We start from the raw sequence: 23,381 nt of genomic DNA, 5'->3' as shown, positions 1-23,381 counted from the left end.
TGGCGACTGTGGATACATAAAGGAACGTGTAGTTTTCAGCTGTTGCATTCTTTTAACGCAGCAAAAACAAGTTTACTTCTACATCCAAAGGTTTCGTTAATTTATTTAACCTTTTTCAATGATTGAAAGATTGTTTTCTGTACATATAGTAGTGTTACACACTAATATTGTCCATCCAAAATTGAAATGGCGCCCGCTTTGATACATGGGTTTCAATTATTTTGAGATACAGTGTATCGTGAGGGTTTTTGCTATAAAACCCCAAAGCTTATCTGTTTCGCTATGCAGTTTTAATTTTAATCTTCTCCTACGACTGCACCTAATAGCTGTCTTCGATTTTAGCAAACTCAGTTAGGTACTTGTCATAAGACGAGTTTGTACAATTCTATTTCACTCGACCACTTGATTGTACCGACCGTCTTCAGTGTCTCGTACTTGACGTCTTGGCCTTTCTATTGAGCTTGAGCTTGATTGACTGCTCGTAGTTGCTACTCCATTATGACCAGATCAGCTGCTGTTGCACAGGGAACCAACAGATGTTTGCTTGGGACTAGCACACATCTTCAATGTACAAGTACTGGTGATCTCATTTGTTAGGTCATACTGGCGCCTGCCACGTCAGAATGCAAATCAATGTAGTGAAGGGTGAGGAAATGATGATGCAATCACTCGCCCACTGCAAGCCGAATATACCTCTGCACTTGCCACGAGTTCATGCGGAATTTGTTGGAATTCTTGGGTTAGGTTCGAGAAGCAGAGGTCCGTCTTGGTTAACGAGCTGCCAATGTGATAGATAGGAGTAGGTAACTTATGGAATTTCTAATTGGATGTAGGAAACGAGCTCTATAGTTCATTTCCAATTCTAGCAGATTACTGATAGAATACTCAAGTTAAAGATATAGGAATAGTAATGGAAACGGTATGGAAGTCCATTTCCAGTTCTCCTCCTGCGTATGAGGCAGAAGCAGTAGCCATATGACTACCAAGCCCGCTATTGATGTCTTGGCCTTTCTATTGAGGTCGAAAAACGTATTTGTCAAGGTACAATCAAGTGGTGGTATTAAATGAAATTGTAGAAACTCGTCTTATGACATGTAAAGACATTCCACCAAAAGCTCAACATAAATTTCTTATCGAACTAACTCATTTACCTACAAGACTGCAATAGCCGAAAACTACACGTTCCGTTTAATTTTATCTAATGTCAATTCTGGATGACTATCATTGATGTTAGCTCTTGATGTTCTGATTGAACAACAAACCATCAACATACATATGCATTGAAATAGCTTCAAAAGCTCATTATAATAGTAGCCCAGCAAACTATTCTTGAATTTAGGTCAGCCACGATCTGAAAGTCTAAACTGGTGAGTGGTAGCCATCTATTGGCCCGTAAAGCAGCTAGCTACGTAACAACCACTTTTAACTAAATAATACTTCAAAAACGATATCAAACAGCTGTGGATCAGATGCCACCACCTGACGTAAACATTAGCGGGTACATAATCTATCTGCAGTAAGTATAGGAAGTGAGCCATTGAACAACGCGCAATTTTCCACGCTTCGGTTAGCTCATCACACTTCTTCCCACGCATTTGCCATTATGCACATACTTTATAAACGAAAGGGAACATTATGAACGTACTTTTTCTATGAGCATGCATCATCAAGTGGAATCGACAATAGAAGATGATAAATCGCTGCAGGGAAAACATTTGTTCGAGTAAATTAGTTATGGTGACAGTGCTGACGCCTGTAACATGCTGTTCTGTAGTTTCTTATTGTAATAGGTATGTAACACACTCACCGGGTTTTTATTATGTCCGTGGAACGCATGTGACCATGTCAGCACTTGTCCCACGATTCAGGAAGCTATCGTAAATGTTGGAAACGTGTTTATTCGAAGATGTCTGCATTGTTTATCGCTAGGAAGTGTGGGTTGTGTCTTCAAATAATTAATTTCACAACTCTCTTATATGTAGCACGTCGCATTATCTCCACCGAGCTGATAAGACGCCATTTGTTGATCTAACTTTAGCGACACCGATGGATTTAATGGGTAATTAGGCACCAGTTTAATGGCGCTGTTATTAGTATTAATAGTGCAAAAAGTTAAAACCATCTTGTTTGATTGCTCAACCTCATACATGCATAGAAACCGTAGTCATTGCCATCACCGACTCCGCATCGGAATTTATCATTCTGATCAGTCGGATAGAAGTTTCTTACTTTTTCTGCGACTTCCCGTTTTGGGATCAACACAATCGGCGTACGTGACCGGCGTACCGATTTTTGAACTCAATAATATTTCTATCGATCTACAATCAATTGTCTTCGGGATTGTCTGGCTAACAAAAGGTGCACACAACAGTTTCGTCTTCAAAGATCCTGCTTTCATTCTCCCCATCTCATTGCCATTGCAGTTATGGACTTTTAGGAGCATCCGGTTGCGGCAAAACGACACTTCTATCATGTATAGTCGGACGAAAGCGACTCAACTCAGGAGAAATATGGGTGCTCGGTGGCAAGCCAGGAACAAAAGGTCAGTAATCGTTCATCTGGGTGTCCATGGTTGAGTGGAAAATGAGAACTTTTTTTAATTCAACAGGGTCCGGAGTACCGGGCAAACGAGTAGGATACATGCCACAAGAGATAGCCTTATACGGAGAATTCTCCATCCGGGAAACGATGATGTACTTTGGATGGATTTTCGGCATGCAGACGTCAGAAATTAAGGAAAGGCTACAATTTTTGCTCAACTTCCTGGACTTGCCGTCTGAATCGCGACTGGTGAAAAATTTAAGGTGTGTATAAATTTATTTCCGCGATTCTTCAAAACTGCGATTATTTGTGTCTGCGTTTGTTTTAGTGGTGGCCAGCAACGACGAGTTTCGTTTGCCGTAGCTCTGATGCACGATCCGGAGCTGCTCATCCTGGACGAGCCAACCGTCGGCGTCGATCCATTACTTAGGCAAAGTATATGGAATCATCTGGTGCACATCACAAAGGCTGGTCAGAAAACGGTCATCATCACAACACATTACATCGAAGAGGCGCGACAAGCGCATACGGTAAGATAGGGAATAATTTCATAGCGGTGTGGAACAAAACTAACTTCGGTTTCTACTTCAAAGATTGGTCTGATGCGTTCTGGACGACTGCTAGCGGAAGAATCACCTGCCTGCCTGCTTTCAATGTACCGGTGCAGTAGTCTGGAGGATGTCTTTCTTAAGTTGTCTCGCAAGCAAGGACAACAGAATGCCGCCCCTGCTGAATTAAATATAAGGTGAGTTGCATAAATGCCGTGACGAACAATTGTGCTAACGATCGTATCCTAATTCAGCAATAACATTTCGCTGTCTGCGCTGGCGTTCGGCAAAGCCAAGGATAATCCAGTCTACGTGAGTCAGGAGAGCGGTGTCGTAGGTTTAAATTTCCATCAAAGTAAAGAAGTACTCATTACGGATAGCAATGGATCGGCGTACGGTGTAAGTAGAGGAGCGGAGTCCGCTTCGATTGGTATAATTTATTTTCCTCCTGGCATCGCAATCCCCACAACGTTGTGGGCGATTGCCATGCTCCTTGATGACATTCTTCTTCGTTTTGGTTCTTTCGCGTTTTACAGATCAACGGCATAAACGGGTCCGCTCCGGGAGCGATCAGTCAGGCGGTGGAATGTGACGATTGCGGGGAGTGTTCGGATTGTTTCAATGTAAGTACTCCCGAATTGATTTGTGTTTGTACTGTCCACTGGTATAGTTTGCAAAACAAAAAAGGAACAGACGAGATTTTTATGAAATATCGGGTTTAGGCACAAGACACGAATGTATAATAACGAAATGCCATCACTGCCGAGCGTATCACAGAGTGAGCCTTGTAACGATTACAAACATTTTATGAATAGATTTACTAACTGCTACACATATCTAACTCATTTAAAACATTTCTTAGTCCAGCAATAGCTTTTGTAGGGAAATGTGGTGACATCAGCACCATTATCATCATGCACGCACGGAATAAGACCACGCTGAAGGTGGCAGGGTTTGATATTCGGTCGGTTTAAACATTTTTACGGTTAGAGTTTTCGTTTTGATTTCACTAGTATTAAAAAGCCGAAGAAAAATCGCACAAATCGGCGAAGCACCAAAGAAGTAACATACATACAAATATTTCTAAAGGAATTTAACATAGAAATAAATTCATCAAGAACATAAAAATGGAATAAATCGCATTCAAATCGACAGTTATATTGCATAAAGTCCAAATTACCCTACTCATAGTTGTGGCAACCATTAATTTGGTTCAGGTACGCTTATTGCTTGATTGAAATCGAATACAAATTCGGATTTACTATGATGATGTCAGTATCTTGCTTTTAGTATTTTGCTTTCTTTTTCCTTCATTGGAATGTGTTTGTGAGTTTAATGATCATAGCCGATTTTTTTTACCATGATGAAGATTAAATTCCTTACGCCATGTTGATATATTAGAATTTTCGAACATCAATTTTACTTTGTTTAGGCTAGTTGTGAAAAGTACTATTCTACAATTATTTTACACTTTGTTCTTAATGTTTCAAAGAAGGAAAATTGTAAAATTTACTTCCAATGACCCTTACCGAAAAATGGAAGAACATTCTGTTGCAATTCCCCTCTTATAGCTAAGCATAAATATTGAAATTCAAAATTATTTTAATCTATTGGTGTTTGAAATAATCCCACATTTGAAGCATAGTCCGACAAGATGCTGAAATGAGTATGCATTGTTCACACATTGACAAAACATTCAGTAGTAGTGATTTGCATTTCTGGATTAATAAGTATCAACTTGTCAATTTGTCAATCGATTACGAGACCGAATATAGCTTCCAATGTGGGATGTTATTTTGGTAACTGCGTAGTTGGAGATGCGGTTTTCTAACGTGATAGACGTGATATTCGTAACATACGCATTCCTATGTAGGATCAGATCCCGTTGTTTGAAGAGTCTCATCAGTCGAGAAGTCATCTTATAACCTCCGCCCAATTGAAGCCGCAACTTCAGTGGGTTGAACTTCGATGCTCATTGACGTCGTCTTGGCTAAAAATAACTTTGCTCCACGTAACTCTCTTAACCCATATAAGTGGTGTTCAACTTATCTCTGTCTTACAAGTTAATAGGATGGTCAAGGTCTGTTGGTGATTTGACATTGCATGACGAAGAAGAAATAGAAGGAGGACATTTTTTAAATTCTTCATGCAACACAAAATTGTCAATTGAAAAGCTTTGAAAAGAGGTGATATTCAAGAAGTCGAACTAGCTCTCAAAGCTGGTGAGTTTGTTGCGATACAAAAGTCTAACAATTTAAATACACTGACTGGGACCGCTTTTACACAGTTAGATTTTATCTATTTCTTAGTTTACCTTAATTTCCACAACTTTCAAAATTCTTCCTGTTTTTCATTCGATTTATTCGTGAATTCAACTCAATGCTTTAATAAATCCAAAGGTCAAAATATTTTACACAACTTTATGGCTTCATTAGATAGCTGATATCATCAATTTTGTGTTAAAATAGTGAAACTATTAAAAACAGTATAGTTACTATTGATTTACAACCAAAAACTTTTTTTGTTCTCCACTAATTTCTGCTTTGCCAAATTACTTTTGTTCTAGCATTTTTCTCAAAAGTGATTCCTTCCTATTGAAATCTTTGAAAAAAATCGTGGGAAGGAAGGGTTAATAATGATAAGCTTGGGTAAAAAATATTTCAACTATAGCATACCAATTGATCAGACTGCCATAGTAAATAGCGCAATTAGGGAGACTGATACTTGAAACATTCAGAAACTCTCGAGAACTGACCAAGGGAGACAAATTTGGTTAGATCGAAAAAAAAATATACTTTTGATGGGATAAGTTTACAATTTTCACGGGGAAATTTTCTTTACCCGTGATTACATTTTTTCGATGATGAAGTTAACGGATACCTGCCTGTCACCGCGTCAACTAAACAGGACCTTGCCCTATCTGAGTCGACTACGACTTCAACATGTGATTACCAAAATGCCAATGCACGGATTGCTGCCCTGGACAGGAATCAGATTATGAATCACGACTCAATCGATGATTCTGTTACCGCGTTCTATCGCACCATCGAACAGATCAGCCGGTTATAATCTGCCGACCGTCTAAACAGCTAAACCAACCCTGGTGGACGCCACAGCTCCGGAATCTTCGCAACCGTTCACAGAAATGAAGGAAGAAGTTCTACCGAAATAGGACTCAAGTGAACGCGACTGATCTGCTGAAGATGAGTACAGTGTCGACCCGGAAGACGTTGTCCTGCATAGTGGGCGAAAATGTTTTGCGTTGTTAATTGCCCATGCGAAATTCCCATACGAATCTTTATTTTAGTTTTTCACGACTTACTAAACTTTACTAATGATTTTCGACTAAGGAAATATCATATAAACCATTCGGGTGTAGATTCCGTGAGTATTTGGAAAATATTCAAGCAAATTTAAAAAAAAACTGATCCTTCATCGTTCTGGGCCTATATTAAAAAACAGAAGGGATCGAACAATATCCCTGTTGACGTCACCTATCGCACGCTCACTTGTTGCACCAGCAAATTTGTTTGCCAGCTTCTTCCGCTCAGTACATGACGACAATCCTGCTCCATTGGATGAAAGCTACATTGAAAGTCTCCCGGCGTATTCCGTCTGGCTTCCTTAAATCACTTTCAGCAATGCGGATATTTTTGAAGCTCTCAACTCGGTCGACAAATCGAGTGGACCGGGACACGATCGCTTACCGCCCACCTTTATCAAACAATGTGCTTCATCACTGGCATCACTGACCGTTGCTTCAATTTTCAATCGATCTATAGGCGACTGTGTTTTTCCGGATGTCTGGAAGCTTGCTTCAATCGTTCTCGTGTATAAATCCGGCAACATACATATATACAACTTACACAGGGTAGAGAACTACCGGCCGATATCCATCTTGAACTGTTTTGCTTAAGGTTTTGAAAGTCTTTTGCATGGCGTGTTATACCCAGCAGTACAGTCCATCATTTCCGAACATCAACATGAGTTCATGAAAAAGCGCTCGACGACATCCAACCTAATGGTGTTTATGCACACAGTTCTAAGCGAATTGGAGAACCGTAGCCAGGTCGATGCTATTTATTTCGACTTTTCAAAAGCGTTTGACAAGGTGCCTCATGCACTAGCGATTGAAAAACTTGACCGACTTGGCTTACCTACCTACCTGGAGTACCACAGGGCAGTCATCTAGGTCCACTCATCTGTATTCTTCTTGCTAATGACATGTGTAATAACCTGGACTCCGGAAAACTGCTTTATGCAGACGATCTGAAAATTTACCTTGCCATATATTGATTATGTTTCAAACTGGTGTAAGATCAATGGTATGCAGTTGAACTCGACGAAATGCAAAGCCATAGCATTCACTCGCTGCCGATTTTTTGTAACCTAAGACTATTGTCTGAGTCACACAGCGCTTCAGAGAGTTACATCGATCAAAGACCTTGGAATCGTTTTCGACAGTAAGCTTCGTTTCACCCGAACATGTCTCAGTTGCCATCGCTAAGGAAAACGGTATGCTGGGATTCTTACGGCGTAACACAACACAGCTCTATGATGTCCATGCTCTCAAATCGCTGTATTGTGCACTAGTTCGCAGCATACTCGAGAATGAAGCACAAATCTGGGCTCCATATCATTCCGTTCACGTCGACTTCTCGATGCGGTTTTCGGGAATACAGAAACGCTTCATCAACTACGCCTTGCGCCGTTTACCATGGAACGATTCAGTCAATCTTCCCCCATACCAAAACCGTTGTGCTTCGATTGACTTACAAAAACTAGCAGACCGCCGAGTGATGCTTCAAATGACGATTATTTTCGACGTCATTACGTTCAACTTCGACTGTAGTTACATCTTGGAGAATGTTCGATTTCATGGACCGTCTCGTCAACTCAGAAATCGCCAAATGCTATGGATCCGTGGCCACCGCAACCGTTACGGCCACAATAATCCATTAGATTTATGCTGATAACTATTTAATGAAATACGGTAACCGGCGGTAATGTTGGCCCTGGAGGTAACATTGACTAATCACGCAAATTAATCAATATTTCAGAGATAGGGAGATATTAACCACTGCTTCTTTAAAAAAAAGTGTATCAAACATATCTCTGCTTCATTACGCTGGATTTATACACTTCTTAAACTATTAAAAGTAAGTTCTCTCTCAATTAAAACATATTCATCACCCACCCTAAAACGGCAAAGCCACTCGTTTTTTGACGTTGGAAAACGTCTAAGCCGAAGGTAGGCCTTTATCTTTCGATGAACTTTGGAGATTCATATATCAGTCGACTGGAAAACTCTCCAGCAATTACTGACTGGGGTTTAATCACCGTGGAAACTTATTTGTTGTTTTAATTGGCTTTTTTCGGTGACAATTAAATCAAAACAGCAATTTAGCGTTACGCGTTTCGGCTTACTACACGCAAAAAAAGCTTTCATGAATTCGTGAACTAAAGAGTTCACGGTGTATTTTTTCGTGAACAACAGTCACGGATTCGGGAATACAGTCACGTTTTTTAGAACGTTCTGGAAAACGTGACTGGTGTTCCCAAATCCATGAATTAAATCACGGTGTATTTTTGCTGGTTCACGAATTCGGAAACGCTTTTTTTGCGTGTACGCTTCAGCCATCATCAGACGCCTAAAATCACATTTATTACAATTTTCACAATCAAACAATAATTCACACAAAATACACTTACTACTAGCTTGCAACCTCCTAGCTGTTCAGTCAGACAAACATAACTATTTTTCTTTCTTTCCTTTCTCGCTAATCTCTACCACCCAAATCACAACCCATCGATTACGTAATTTTTCTCACTCTCAGTCATTCGTCCATTCTCTCCTCTCAGGTACTCTTCTCAATTCCGCCAATAGACCGTTGTAGGTTGTATCAAATATACCACACTCCCGCTGTAGGTTGACCGTATGCGCCTCGCCTTGTTTTTTATTTGGAATACTTCCGCAATTGTTCTGCTCGCCTGGTCTTGTATTCGATTCAAAATTTTAGTTTTGTTGAAGTCGAATACATGTCCCTCTTCCATGAAGTGGACTGCCAACCCCGATCGCGGATTTCTGTTTTTGCAGTCATTCCTGTGTTCTGCGATCCCCACTTCAAGCATTCTTTTCGTTTGACGGATGTAAACCTTGTTGTCGTCCGTTCCACAAGGTATAGAATACACCACGTTTTTCTGTTTTCCTGGTGGGATCGGATCCTTCATTTTGCTAAACAGTTTGTGCTTTTTTTGTGGTCTTGAAGCAAGGATGACGTCATCTTTCCTCAGGATTTTACGCAACTTCTCGCTGAGACAGGGTATGTAAGGCGCTGAAACATATTTCAGGACCGGATGTTCCCAGTCGTTCGACTGTAGCGAGTTGTAGTGCTTGTGGACTCTTTCTGATTTTATCCTCTGTATAAACCATAGAGGATAATTATTTATCCTCAAGATATGTGTTGCTTGTTTCAGCGCATCTTCACGTTTTTCAACACCTGACAGTTTAATTACACGGTCAATGAGAGCGATCGCCGTGTTTTTCTTATGTTGGAAGGGACTATGGGATGTATAGTCAAGGTACCTTCCATTTGACTGCTTTGGTAGCCAGGTAGTTGAAATGCTGTTTTCTTTTCTTTCTAACATCATGTCAAGAAATTTTATTTTCCCTTCCATTTCGACTTCAACAGTGAATTGAAGTCGATCATGGAAGCTGTTGAATGTGTCCACAAACTTTTGGATGTGTTCATTCTTAGCAACACACATGCAGTCATCTACATACCTTCGATACAGCCTCAAACTGATTTGCTCTTCCTCCAGTTTGTTCCTGCACTCCTGTTCCAGCTTTTCCAAAACCACGTTAGCAATTACTGGGGAAAGTTGAGATCCCATGGGTACGCCAAACGTTTGTGCATATACCTTTCCTTGGTATACAAAAAAAGTCGACTCCAGAACCAGCTTGACAGCGTCAATGAAACTCGTTTTGTCTATGTTGGTATGTTGTTCCACTTCCTCCCATCGCTCCTCAAGACATTCCAATGCAAAGTCTACTGGTACATTTGTGTACAGTGAGACCACATCCAACGAGAAAAGTATCTCCTCCTTGTTTGTCTGAAATCCCGTTATTTCCTCAGCAAAATCGAAACTGTTGCGAACATGGGACTCGGTTTTTCCAGTTATGTTTCCGAGTATGTCCGATAGGTACCGTGCAAACTCAAACTTCGGACGCTTAAGCACTTTCTGATATACAATCATCCTGTTAAGTCGCATTTTAAATCATATCGTTTAAATCACCATTGCAATCACTGAGTACAGTATTCATATTTGAACTACGTATTTAATACGTGCAGAATATTGCAAAAAATGTTTGCAATTTATGAAAATCTCCGGCTCTCAAACCTCGGACATCGACGGGGTTGGATTCATATTTCGGACACAAAGATTCAAACTTCGGACACCTGATTACACAGTAACGGGAAGAATTATTGAAAACTATTCTCACTGCACAGCTCCGACTGTCTTTTAATCATTTCGTCGCATTGTTTTAACATGTCTTATTAAAATGTAACTATACTAAAACAAGCAAAAACAATTAGTCCTTCCGTTCCAGCTTGACGAAACATTTCGATGAAATATTTCAGAAAATTTCCCATACGAATTCGAGCGTCCGAAGTTTTAGTGTGTCCGAATTTTGATTATTCACGGTACTTTGCAATGTTGTATGTCGCTGAACCAATTGTGGATACAACCGGTCGAAGGGGTCTGTTGTCCTTGTGAATTTTCGGAAGACCGTAGATCCTTGGTGGATGGCAGCTGGATTCCTTCAGTTATCTTTGAGTGCTACCGATGTATCCTTTGTTATGCCACTCGGTGAGTAGATTGTTGATACTTCTCAGAATTCTATTCGTCGGATTGGTTGTCAACTTTTTGTAGGTGTCCTCGTTGCTCAGAAGTTCTTCCATCTTACACTGGTACTCCTGTGTTTCCATGATGACAATCTTGTTGCCTTTGTCCGCTTTCGTGATGACCAGGTTTGGGTTATCCCTCAAAAATCGTTTGCTTTTGTTGACGTCCTTTTCTATCCATTCATTTGGTGAATGGCGCGGTTGTTTGTGATAATGGATGTGGTTGATCATCGCAAACGATTTTTGAGGGATAACCCAAATTGAATTTTCGACAAGGCCTAATCGACCAAACGACCTGTTAGAGCATATGGCTTTTTCAGCCAAATGACTAGTTTGGTCGTACCGTCAAACCGTTTTCCACATATGTCGAATTCGTTATTAAAAAGTTCCAACCTAAGTGCTGTCAAAGTGTTTTTTTATTCGCTCAGGTTGGAACTAGGTTCGCACTAGTTCCAACCCCAAAGCTGTCGGGTTCGCACTATGTTGTTTCACGGTTTCGCACCGGGTTCACCAATACAACTGTACTACAACTGTCAAAACCACGTGGGTGGGTGGGACTGGGCGGAATAAACAAGCAAAAGGGAGAAACGAAACTATCTGTTTATTAAAATAAAATGCGCGTTGAAAATCTTTTTTCGAGGAATTTTGTGATATTTGTTATTGTAGTTTAAAATGAAATTAATCCGGTAATGTTGTCTAGATTCAATTTTAAAAATAATTGTTAGGGAAGCTATGTATTCATAAGTTCATTCAGTTTTCCTCACAGATGATGTCCTAAATTAGGTCGGTGGATGGAATTATGTAGTTTGGGAATTCCCCTTGAAACCCGTTCACAAAATCCGCTAAAAATTGTCAGAAAAATATATTTGAGGAATACCAAATAGAATTATTTCTTATGCAGAATTTCTCTTTCGTGCGTTTCAAAATTTTCTTCGGGAATTCTGCCAGAAATTACTTCAGAAATTCTTTCAATAATTCTTTCTTGAATTTTTGGCGATATCTTTCAAGAATTCCTCCATATTTTTTCCAAGGGATCCTTTCGAGATGAATTCCTTTGAAAATTCCTCTAGGAATATCTTTGAATACTGTTCCAGGATTTTCTCTGGAAGTTGCTCCAGGAACTAATTTGGAAATTCCTACAATATAATTCCTTCAGGAAATCCTTCTAGAATACAGGAACTTACTCAAAGTATCCTTCAGGAATTGCTTCGCAAGTTTCGTACATAAATTCCCCCGGAAGTACCTTGAGCCATTCCTCCGGGATATTCTTGAAAATTGAAAATGCACGGGGCCCAAAATCCGGCGGAAAATTTTCCCGAGGTGTGAGGCTACCTTTATCAGGAGAGGTAGCGAGGAAAAAAATTTAGCGAATCCTGGAAAATTTTTATTACATGCTTCTGAGTGTTCTCCGAAAAAAACACTTTTGCAGAAATAGATGAATTTACGGAAATACGGAAAATACGGAATTCTTGGTATAAAAATGTGAACAGGATTATTGAATGTAATTAAATAGGGGAACTGTTCCGAACTCCATCTCACTGAATATATTCATCTCAACGGGAAACAAAGAAATGCAGCACCAATTTCGTCGCTTCTTTTTGTCAACATTTGTGCTCACTGCTGAGAAAAATCCCAAAAATAATATACAATCCAAATTCCTTTCCATTGCTTTGTTTTTGATGGAATGAATATCGGAGCCATGAGATGAATTCCAGGAGCAGTTTCCCTGTTTATATCCACCCAAAAGTAAATTCCACTATCCGCAAAAATCAGTTCACCCACATAAACATATATCATGATCTGATTAGTCAACGCCAACGCACTGCCAGTGCACTGGATGTCCTGGATCATATGTTTCGAATCAAAATAAACACGATGCTACGCACACCAACATATCCAATGACAGATGGAACTGAAAATGTTTTTTTATTTAGGGTTCGGGTTGGCACTGACCCAGGTTTAAAAACGAATTCGACAATAGTAACCGGCATAGAAAAACTTCTAAACAATTTCCCGTCATTCATTTCCTGTTGAAAATTCGAAAAACTTGGAAGAATCTCCCAGGACAGTTCATTAGATTTTCCGGCGAAATAAATAGATTGTTTTAACAATATCCTGGAAAAAAGTTTTACGTGGCAAACGTAATAAATAAATCGCCAAGCCTTCGCTGACCAAAATTATGACAAAGGCCGCCGCCGACGATTTTCGGATCGGAGCTGACCTCTAACGGTAGTCAGAACCCATGAACGGACCAACGAGATATTTTATTAGATTTTATATAACTAGAATAAAGATTTTTTGAGTAAAAGTTAAGTTTTCTGCGACAACAAAAAATGGCTCGATTATCCGGAGGGTTAGATTATCCGGAGTAATTTTTTTTGTCAACACTCCGGATAATCGAGTTCGGCCTGTATTGCTGCAAAGCTCTTGAAGCATAGATTTTTCTATAGTCAACATAATTTTGACAAAAATGACACTCACAACCCTTTGGTTCTAATCCCCTCATTTAATAAGTGCTAAATGAACACTAAGCTGCGAGGTGGCAATGTCTCATGGGGGGATGTGATGCGCCACAATTTTCTTGCAAAACCAAACTATTGAGTGGTTGCTGTTAGTAATTCGAAAGACACAGGAGGTGTCGAGCCAAGACGAGTTTTTTAGCAGAGTAGCATCAGTAGCAGTCAAGTGAAACTTTCTCCCGAGATTCTTATTTGGCTTTGCTGATGTTTGTGATTAGGAAGACGCATGAAAATAGACCTAACGTTTTCTTTAATCGATTTCGATACTTTTTTTATATTTTCTATGCAATTAGGATAATTGATGAATAGACAGTATTGATTATGTTCTTCTAGAGGTTTTTGCTGTTTTGAATATAATAAACCTGCGAAATAGGAATTGAAATTGTGAGGATTTCTTTTAGATAAGCATTTTCTCAATGTTTACGTTTTGGAAATAGGCCATTTTAAAAATGTTAAGTGAGAATTATCAATGTGGTTAAACAAAAGTATTTTTTTCAATTTCTTTTCCCTTTTTCTACTTTCCTCGGGTTGAAAAAATTATGTTGCGGGTCTGCTCTTCCTGGGTCTGGGTTCCGTTTCTTCGGGGTGTTTCGAGCATAGAGAGATTCAAAATATCCAACCGGCGGGTAGTGAAACCCAGTGCTCGATTGGTGGTGTTTTTCTCTCCCGCAGTACCGTTGTCGAATGTAGATTTGCTATCACTGAGACTGTGCTGGAGTTCCCATTCATTAGTTTCTGGTAACAATGCATCTAACGGAAGTAGTCGCTAGACCTTCAGACCTTTTCCCATAAGTATATTTACACGAGGTGCGTTGCTGCAAATGAGTTATCTGACTTAAAAGATTTCCCACATTTGCCGTGTTGTACTTTTTACAACAGTTCGAGTCCCGGAAAGTTAAGAAATTGGGAGATGAGAAATAATGAATAAGAAGTTTAAAATTAGGCATATTATTCATCTCACTTGTCACTGCTCGTTTTTCACTTCTTATTTCTCAATTTGCTTAAAAAAAATTAAGAATGAAACGTGCGATGTCTCATTTTCCACTTCCCAATTTCTCATTCGGGAAAATCCATAAAGAACGTCACGCAAAAATGGCGATTTTCAACCTCCCTCCTCCCTTTGTCACGCTTTTTGTATTGAATCTCTAAAATTTGTGTAAGAATCGTCACGCTGCTCTGAACCCTCTTCCCCCAAAAGCGTAACTTACTTTGTGGATGGCCCCTTCTCAATTTTCACAGCGCGAAGTGAGGAGTGGAAATGAGAAAGAAGAGGTGAGGAGTAAGAATTGAGATATAGACGGTGAAAAAAGATATGTGAAAAGTAAGAAGAGAGACATCCCACCTCTAACTCATTATTTATCACTAATGAGAAGTGATAAGTAACGTCGATTTTCTTATCAATCTTTAATACTCACTTCGCACTTTTTATACATGTTATTAGAAGTGAGACGTCTTACATCTCGCTTCGCACTCATCATTTCTCATTTCTCACTTTTCACAGTAGAAATAAAAAAATAGGAGTGAGAAGTGAGTAGCTACAGTGAGTGAGTGAGTGAGTGAGTGAGAAAAAAATGCTACACGTATGGAATTAATGATAAAGCCAAAAAGCCATAATTATGTCCAACTAAAACGTGTCTTTTCAATAAATAACAATTCTTAAATGAAACCAGACTGGGGGGCCAAAAATATCCTTAGTCGAATCGCTAGAAATCAAAATTTTGATCCTCAAACATGATTATTTTGTGTGAAAAAACGAGCAATGGGTAATGTTTTCAACATAACCGCGAGTAGACGTAGGACTTGTATAGACGTAGCGTATTTACATTTAACTTCCCACTTTTGGATCTATGGAGTTTGATTATAGTATTGATATTGTAAACGACAACTTCCATGCTGTGTAGAATTATTAGCAATTTGTTTATTCAAAACTTCTGGAAATGAAACTAATAACTAAATACATAATTAGAATTGCTTTGTTTCTAACTATTAAGCCCTTATTTACTCAAGCAAATGTAGGACATTTATATATTTCTCATTGATGATAGTATTCGAAGTTTAAGAATTCTATTTATAAAATTTTCAGACTTGGGCAAAACGTGCTATTTCAGGGGAACTGTCCCGTTTTCCAAACAAAGAAATACAGCACCAATTTCATTTCTTCTTTTTGCTAACATGCGTGCTTACTGCTGAAAAAAATGACAACAATAAGAAACAAGTCAAAGAGCAGTAACCCTACTAAAATAGAGGAGGTACTGCTATTACATCAACGAAAAATTATTCAATGTTTTGATTCCAAACTCCGAGTCTACGTCAAATTTAATAATACAATTTCTCAAAAAATGAAAAACAAAGAATAAGATAAACTTTTAAATATTCTTCTGGAAATTATTTTTTTGCGGACTTTTTAAAAAGATTTACATGTAATACATTTACATGTAATGACATGACTCGTACCCATCCCGGGATCATGTGGATTATGAAACCAATCACTTTTCGTGGATGAGCAGACCAAATCTCACTTATTTTCTTCTTCTCCATCCACCACCGCTGCCCTCGCTGCCTCAGCCATCATCGGCCTCTAGCCGGGAGCAGTGAGCGATGCGATGGGCGATTGCATTCATTGAAACCGACACCACTGCATCCGACCATCATCAAGCACAGAATGACAAAAAAATGCGCCCACTTCTTTCATGCATATTCGCAGACCCACCGGCAGTTCTACCGCTGGTGACGGCATGCTGTCGCTGTGTAGGTAAACAGCAAACGAACGAACGAAACAAAAAATGCGCGAGCAAAAAGCACGTCAGTACGCGCCGCTGTCACAAATTGTAATGACTCGCTCAGGGCAGGCACTGCTTTTTTTATACACAAAGAAAATCTTCCGGTAGACCCGAAGGCCCGTGACATACCGCATTCTGATGTCCGTGTTAGGAATGCAAGGGATTGGTTACATATGAAATTTTTACTGGCTTAGACAAGAATTGAAATTTTTAATAGCTTATCGTTAATAATCTTAAGTTTCAATGAAATAGGCAAAATAGTGGAGAGTGTCCGAGTCGATTGATATATAAATCTTAAAAAATCCATCGAAAGATAAAGGCGCTAGTAACGTTCAAAATCTTCCCTTCCAGCGTAACGCTTTCGATTTCCTAAAATCTAAATGACACCCAGTATAGTAAAGAAAGACGCAAGTCCTACGTCAAAACAACGATGTTGTTATAATTATTTCCGGGAGTGTATTTGATACGCTCCCATTGCTTAGCGATTGAAGCCATTAGGCGTTGGACCTAGAAACACCCACCTTCAATATTTTAAAATTGTATAATCAATCCAGTTGCACAGACAACAACAATTTTAGTTTCTATATTACAGCGTTATTTTATGATTTTACTTTCTCGAATCCCAAAGCTTGATAACCTCTCATATACTGTAAATTATCAGAGAATTTTGTAAAAAGATCTAACAACAATTTTGCATGCATTATATATTAATTTTTATAACATTTTGTGTGTGTCGAACTGTATGAAAAACTTACATCCACATCCACTAGTGTGAAAGGCACATAGAGATCATTTTTGAAAGAAAGCATTGTAGTATCATAGTGTCATTGTTGATGGTTAATTTCATTTAATCATACAAATAAGGCAGATTACATCGATCAGTCACAATTTGACCGTATAATTTACGGAAAATCAGCTGCTCACAATGTCCACCAACAAGCTTTCTTCATGTAATGTACGGATGGCATATTTGTCGGTCATACTATCCACGACACGACGGAAACTAGCGCACGCGTCATATTGGTGTGTCCAAACACAAAACCACCCTCAGTTCCTTTACACGCACCCCCCACATGACACCGTTACCAGTTCGGACAGAATCCTACACAAACCGCATCACTGTTCATCGTCCTTATATGTTCTTCCCCTCACACCCCCCAGATTACTACGAAGGGTAAGCTGCGTGCGCTTTTGTCCAAAAACTTTCTTCGGATGTGGCGCAATGTCGGCGTGATGTTGTTCATCTTCGCGTTACCAGTGATGCAGGTCATCCTGTTCTGTTTGGCAATTGGACGAGATCCGACCAATCTTCGAATGGCTATAGTGAATCAGGAAATGAATACCACCAACGGCGATTGTATGTTTGATGCTGGCTGCAGCTTCACCAACCTGTCGTGCCGCTACATGAGCCATCTCAATTCGACGATAGTGAAAAATTACTATCCGGATTTGGACTCGGCGCTAGGAGCGGTTCGAACCGGTGATGCGTGGGGTGCTCTTTATTTTACGGATAACTTCACCGATGCTTTGGTTGCGAGAATTGCCTTGGGTAAGCAGAGATTAATGGAAAGAAAATAATTAAGCTTGTACACTACCGATAATTGCCCATTTTAGGTCGCGATGCCGATGATGAAACGCTGGATCAATCGGAAATCCGTGTATGGCTTGACATGTCCAACCAACAGATTGGTATCATGTTGAACAGAGATCTGCAAGTGGCTTATCGCGAGTTTGCTCAAGAGCTGCTTCGTGTTTGTGACAACAATCCAAAGCTTGGAGATGTTCCGATCCAGTTCAAAGACCCCATTTATGGAACCAACGACCCCTCCTTCACGGATTTCGTGGCACCTGGCGTTATCTTAACGTAAGAGTCATAATTTTTGTAATTATAAATGAATATTTTTTTACGATTTGGACTAATTTTAGGATCGTATTCTTCTTGGCCGTTGCCCTAACATCGTCTGCACTGATCATTGAGAGAACTGAAGGTCTTCTGGATCGTTCTTGGGTAGCTGGTGTTACGCCGTTCGAGATTCTTTTCTCGCACGTTGTTACGCAGTTCGTAGTTATGTGCGGACAAACAGCGCTGGTACTTGTCTTCATGATCGTCGTGTTCGGGGTAACCAACAACGGAGACATTGTTTGGATCGTGATGCTGACCATTCTGCAAGGCTTGTGTGGCATGTGCTTCGGATTCGTAATTTCTGCCATCTGTGAGCTGGAGAGAAACGCAATTCAGTTGGCGTTAGGCTCATTCTACCCAACGTTGCTGCTATCTGGAGTCATCTGGCCAATCGAAGGCATGCCTTTAGTGTTGCGTTACGTGTCCCTGTGTCTGCCATTAACACTGGCCACATCGTCCCTGCGATCGATTCTGACACGCGGTTGGAGCATATTAGATGAGGATGTATATTTGGGATTCGCGTCCACCATTGCCTGGATTGTAATCTTCTTGGTGGTAACGCTGCTTGTACTTAGATTTAAGCGAGGCTAAGTTTATAGTGTGAGGATTTTATACTTAGTGATCATTAATTTATATGAGAGCGCATGCATACACGCATACAATCATTGGATCTGTGTGTTCGTTTTCCGTAATTTAATGCATCGATTTTCGCATTTCAAGTGGTGGAAATACGTGAATCTCATCGCTGTAAACCGTTCGGGCCGAACTTTGCTAAACATCACTTTGGAATCTAGTCCTCTAATTATGTACACCCTAGAACGGGAATGTTTTTACCAAAAGAACAAACTATCGGCTCGGTGTGTACATCTTGACACCACAGACTACGAACCGTTTTCCAAAAGTAATACATCTTTCGCATGGTTCGATCCGCCTTTTTTAGAAAATAAAACGAAGTGCAATCATTTTACATTACGACGACAAATTGATAGTGCAAGTAATGAAACGTTTGTTAGCGTTGCGTTACGGGTCAAGTTTCAGTTTATGGTTGCATCATCAGTCAGCACTCTTTCCTGTTATATTATTTGCACATGGAAATAAAAAACCTCTTTTTAAAGTCCTTCATATTTTCAACGGTTTTGTTATAAAGCTTGGTAATTACGTTTAACATACTTTTGTGGAGAGGTATAATACAACAACTCTCTTGCTATTGATTATGTTATCATAACATGCAACTGAATCTAATTTGCTCAATTTTGCTCGTTAGTTACTATTGTTTAGCTATCCAAAAATTAAATAAAAATGCATCGGAAAACAGAATTTCTGAGCCACTTCTACATGTCTTGTGTCATAAAACAAAGCGGAAAATGGTAATAAGATTCATTTGAAGCTTGCTTAGTGGAATGTTTTCTTAGGCTTAAAACACGGTTTAAAACTATTTTATTTAACTCCACTGCATGATTGTCATCTCTACTGCAACGTTTAAATTGACGCTTTAAGTCACTTTCAGTGCCTCGTTGAGTCAAAATAAGCGGAGCTGACGAATGACACACACGTTAATGGAATTATTTGAAATAGGTTCGAACGCGTGTTTTAGACTTGTGAAAAGTGATGTCATTGAAGTGTACTAACCCGCCAATCAGCTATCAATAGTTTCCATGCGAAGGAAAACAACAATTATTGAACTGTGATTATACATTTTTCTTTTTTATATTGCTCTTAGATTTTTTTATACGCTAACTTTAAAAAGGAAAATAGTAGGCGAAAGAACTTTTTAGGGAAAAAATAATTATGTAAGGCCAATCTGCAAAAATGAAACCATAGACTTAATAATGTAACACTTATAAATAGTCGAGTGTCCCGTCATTTCAGGGATTCTAGAAATAAAATAAACACACACATTGCAGCAAAAAAACGAAACGGCAATGAGTATGCTTAACATCTGGAGTAAAATCTAAAACATTTGTAATCTAGTTCTTTATTATTTGTGAAGGGTTTAAAATCAACATAAACCAAGCGCTAGAAGGCATCACTGCCATTTCGCTCTATCAATTCTATACCGTCCTTCCTTTCTCAGTTTGTGCGCTGTATTTCTCGAATATTAGTTGAAATGAATCAATGAGTGACGTGTGTAGAGTATGTAATTATTTTGGGACCTTACCTTAATGTTAACAGTGAATTTTTCCTGGCTGGAAAATCGAAATAAAGGGGGAATTGTAAAAAGAATCTTGTAAGCAGGAGAGTAAATAAAGTAATCTTGAATAAAACAACCAAATGGGTTTCTTATGAGCTAAGTGAGATGACAATGCCATGCACTGACTTCACGGTTTTTCGACACTTTTAGCAGATATCTTATTGCGAAAATTTTAATTGTTCAGTACATCTGTGGATGCAACTTTTGAATTCCATAGTTCTGTGTGAATAAAAAATGTAAGCGACTGCTCGCAATGCATATAAAAAAATAGAGTTAAATTGTATTATGCTGTGCATAACAAATGCACTACATTCTGTTATTGAAAAAAAAAAATACAATTTGCATTTTTTTTTCATTTTTTTTTATTTCTGTTTTCACTCATTTTTGCTTACAATAGGTACATCAAAGATATTATTGATCATTTAGTAATCTGAGTTCGATCAATTAGTAGTTTGTCAATAACTCACTCCAGAGGTTAAATTTAAAAATGAGTTGTATGGTGGACTTCTAGAGCAACAGTTTATCTTCAAATCTGCCTAACAGTTCGTTGTTTGAATTGCACTAATAACGAAGCTATATCGCTAGTAGCAGTAATTTATACTAAATGATTGAAAATTTCTTATCATTTAGTATGAGTTACAATCGCTACCGCTTTAACTCCTTCAATAGTAGAATTCGAACATCAACTTGTTGGGTAGAGTTTTGAAATTGAGCATCTGTTATAAGTTATTGACAAACTACTAAATGATCGAATGCAGATTACTAAATGATCGATAACATCCTTGGAATACATCGTAAATTGAGACATTGTCACATACCACCCGAACACTAATAAAGAAGAACTTCCACAGTTTTTGAGGACAATCCTCACGGAATTTAAAACTAAATTCACTCGCGCACAAGGGCACCCCTTCAAAACGGGAGCCACGCACAATTGTCATTTTTATTATTCCACGCATGCTGGAATATTAAAAATATGACAGTTGTGCGTGGTTCCCGTTTTGAAGAGGGTTCCCTTGAAAACGCGAATGCATTAAGTTTTGGATTCCGTGAGGATTGTCCTACGACAATTGGCTACGAAGTTCCTAAGCCAATTTACCATTTTTGTATTCCTTTATCATGAGACAAACATGGTAATATTCTTTATGCTCAAGAAATTCGCGAAATTTTTTAGACGGAACCAGAAATTGAACCCAGTCACCTTCAGCATGATCTTGCTTTTAGGTCACTCGTCATGGAATCCAAGTTTCAAAGTGCTCGCGTTTTCGGGGGCACACCACTCGATACGGAAGCAACGCACAACTGTCATTTTTATTATTTCACGCATGCTGCGACGCAGCAAAGCTAAATCAACAAAAATGACAGTTGTGCGCCGCCTCCGTATCGAGTGGTGTGCCCCCGAAAACGCGAGCACTTTGAAACTTGGATTCCGTGAGTGACCTTAAAGTCGCCCGTCTTATAGCTAGGATTGATTCCAAATTAAAGCTGTAGACTATTATAATCCACACATTAGTTTTTTCGGCGATCTTGATCAAAAATTGTTGCACAAAATTCAACTGTAGAGATGAACACAACAAACATAATTATGTTATGTTATCTATCTTGAACGAACGTGCCTGGATACGATCTCTCCAATCGCAACCTTTGCCGCCACTGATCAGCACTGAGGTCCGGCAAACGTCAACGCTAATGTGACCAGACGTCTCGCGTTTCGCGGGACGCTGCATTTTTCAACTTCGTTTTACAAATTATTTAGCCTTACAAATATTTTTCCAATTTTACTTGGGTCAAAATCTATGCGAAATGCACTTGGAGGACCATTTTCAAGCCAGTGACGCAATCCAGACAGGCGTCCCGTGTTTCGTAGGACGCTTGCTAGTCACATTAAGCAACGCGAAAGTACTGACCAAGGAAATATGCAATCCATTTGTGTCCAGGAAAACACACTTATTCTTCAAAAGTATACGGAGGTGTTCTAACGATTCATCGTTGGACGAACACATCACGAGTTGGTGGGTAGTAGAGTGGGGCGCAGCTGTATGGGAAAACGCAAACTTCGTCCGATCAAGTGAGATCAAGGTTTTTCTGAATCGTTTTAGGACCCCAATCAACTGTGAAAAATATGGGCTCGATTGGTTGCAACCTCGCATGCCGAGTCGCGTTTTAAATTTACATGGAGATTAGTATGGGAAAACGTACTTTTTTACATTTTTGCTCTTAGCGGCTTCAATTTATAATCAATCACGTGACTCGAAACGTTAGCAAATAGTCTGAAAGATGCCAAAAGACTTTGCCGAAGAAGGTACGTAGCTGGAAGGTCTACAAAAAATGTTATTACGTTTCGAAAATTGATTGTTTAAACCATATGCAAGAAATCGATGTTTCTGCCAGTACTACTGGACAACCTATGGTTATCGAAGGGCAAAACCCATCTTCCTTCTTGTCGGATTTTTTTCTTTGTGAAATAATTCCGGATAGCTCTTATTAGCTCTAAAGCCCTATAATATTAAATTATTGGTCTACGTAGTACGGCAGTGCTGGAAAAATAAACGATTTTTTGCATATGGTTTGAACACTCAATGTTCGAAACGTTTCAACTTTTTTCGTGGACGTTCCAGCAACGTGTCTTCTTCAGCAAAGTTTTTCGGCATTCTTTGGGTTATACTTTAACGCAATGTGCCACTTGGTTTACGATTAACTGAAACCTAGTAGAAATGCAAAAATATACGTTCTTCCATACTAATTGCCATACAAATTTCAACCGCGATGCGGAAAGCGAGGAAGCAACCAATCGGTCCCAAATTCTGCACAGTTGTTCAGGACAAAGAATGGCTTCGAAAAACCATTGATTTGAAAAAATGACCATGACGCCCCACTCTAGTGGGTAGTCGTGGACATCCGTTTGATGAAGAACGCTCCGTTGTAGACTCGTGGATCCTCACAGTTGAACGGGAATAAGAAAGCACAGGTAGATCGATCCACCGGCTTACAG

General features: G+C 39.3%; 1 protein-coding gene across 4 annotated transcripts in view; it reads left to right on the top strand.

Annotated features, from left to right (window-relative positions):
• Positions 1–23,381, top strand: part of LOC134205129 (ABC transporter G family member 23) — a 323,526-nt gene that overhangs the window by 287,095 nt on the left and 13,050 nt on the right. For 3 of the 4 annotated variants that reach the window (XM_062680072.1, XM_062680074.1, XM_062680075.1), the window contains 9 exons: positions 2,424–2,542; positions 2,609–2,804; positions 2,870–3,071; positions 3,135–3,286; positions 3,344–3,488; positions 3,626–3,712; positions 17,457–17,844; positions 17,910–18,159; positions 18,222–20,474. In XM_062680072.1, coding sequence (XP_062536056.1) covers positions 2,424–2,542; positions 2,609–2,804; positions 2,870–3,071; positions 3,135–3,286; positions 3,344–3,488; positions 3,626–3,712; positions 17,457–17,844; positions 17,910–18,159; positions 18,222–18,789 — 2,107 coding nt within the window. In that variant the 3' untranslated portion in view covers positions 18,790–20,474. Of the gene's footprint in view, positions 1–2,423; positions 2,543–2,608; positions 2,805–2,869; positions 3,072–3,134; positions 3,287–3,343; positions 3,489–3,625; positions 3,713–17,456; positions 17,845–17,909; positions 18,160–18,221; positions 20,475–23,381 lie in introns of those variants that run through there. The other variant, XM_062680073.1, reaches the window with a different exon arrangement.

This window comes from Armigeres subalbatus, chromosome 1, assembly GCF_024139115.2.
Source record: "Armigeres subalbatus isolate Guangzhou_Male chromosome 1, GZ_Asu_2, whole genome shotgun sequence".
NCBI classification, from domain to species: Eukaryota; Metazoa; Arthropoda; class Insecta; order Diptera; family Culicidae; genus Armigeres; species Armigeres subalbatus.
Note: the sequence above shows the minus strand (reverse complement) of the source record. Positions and strands in the feature narration are given on the sequence as shown.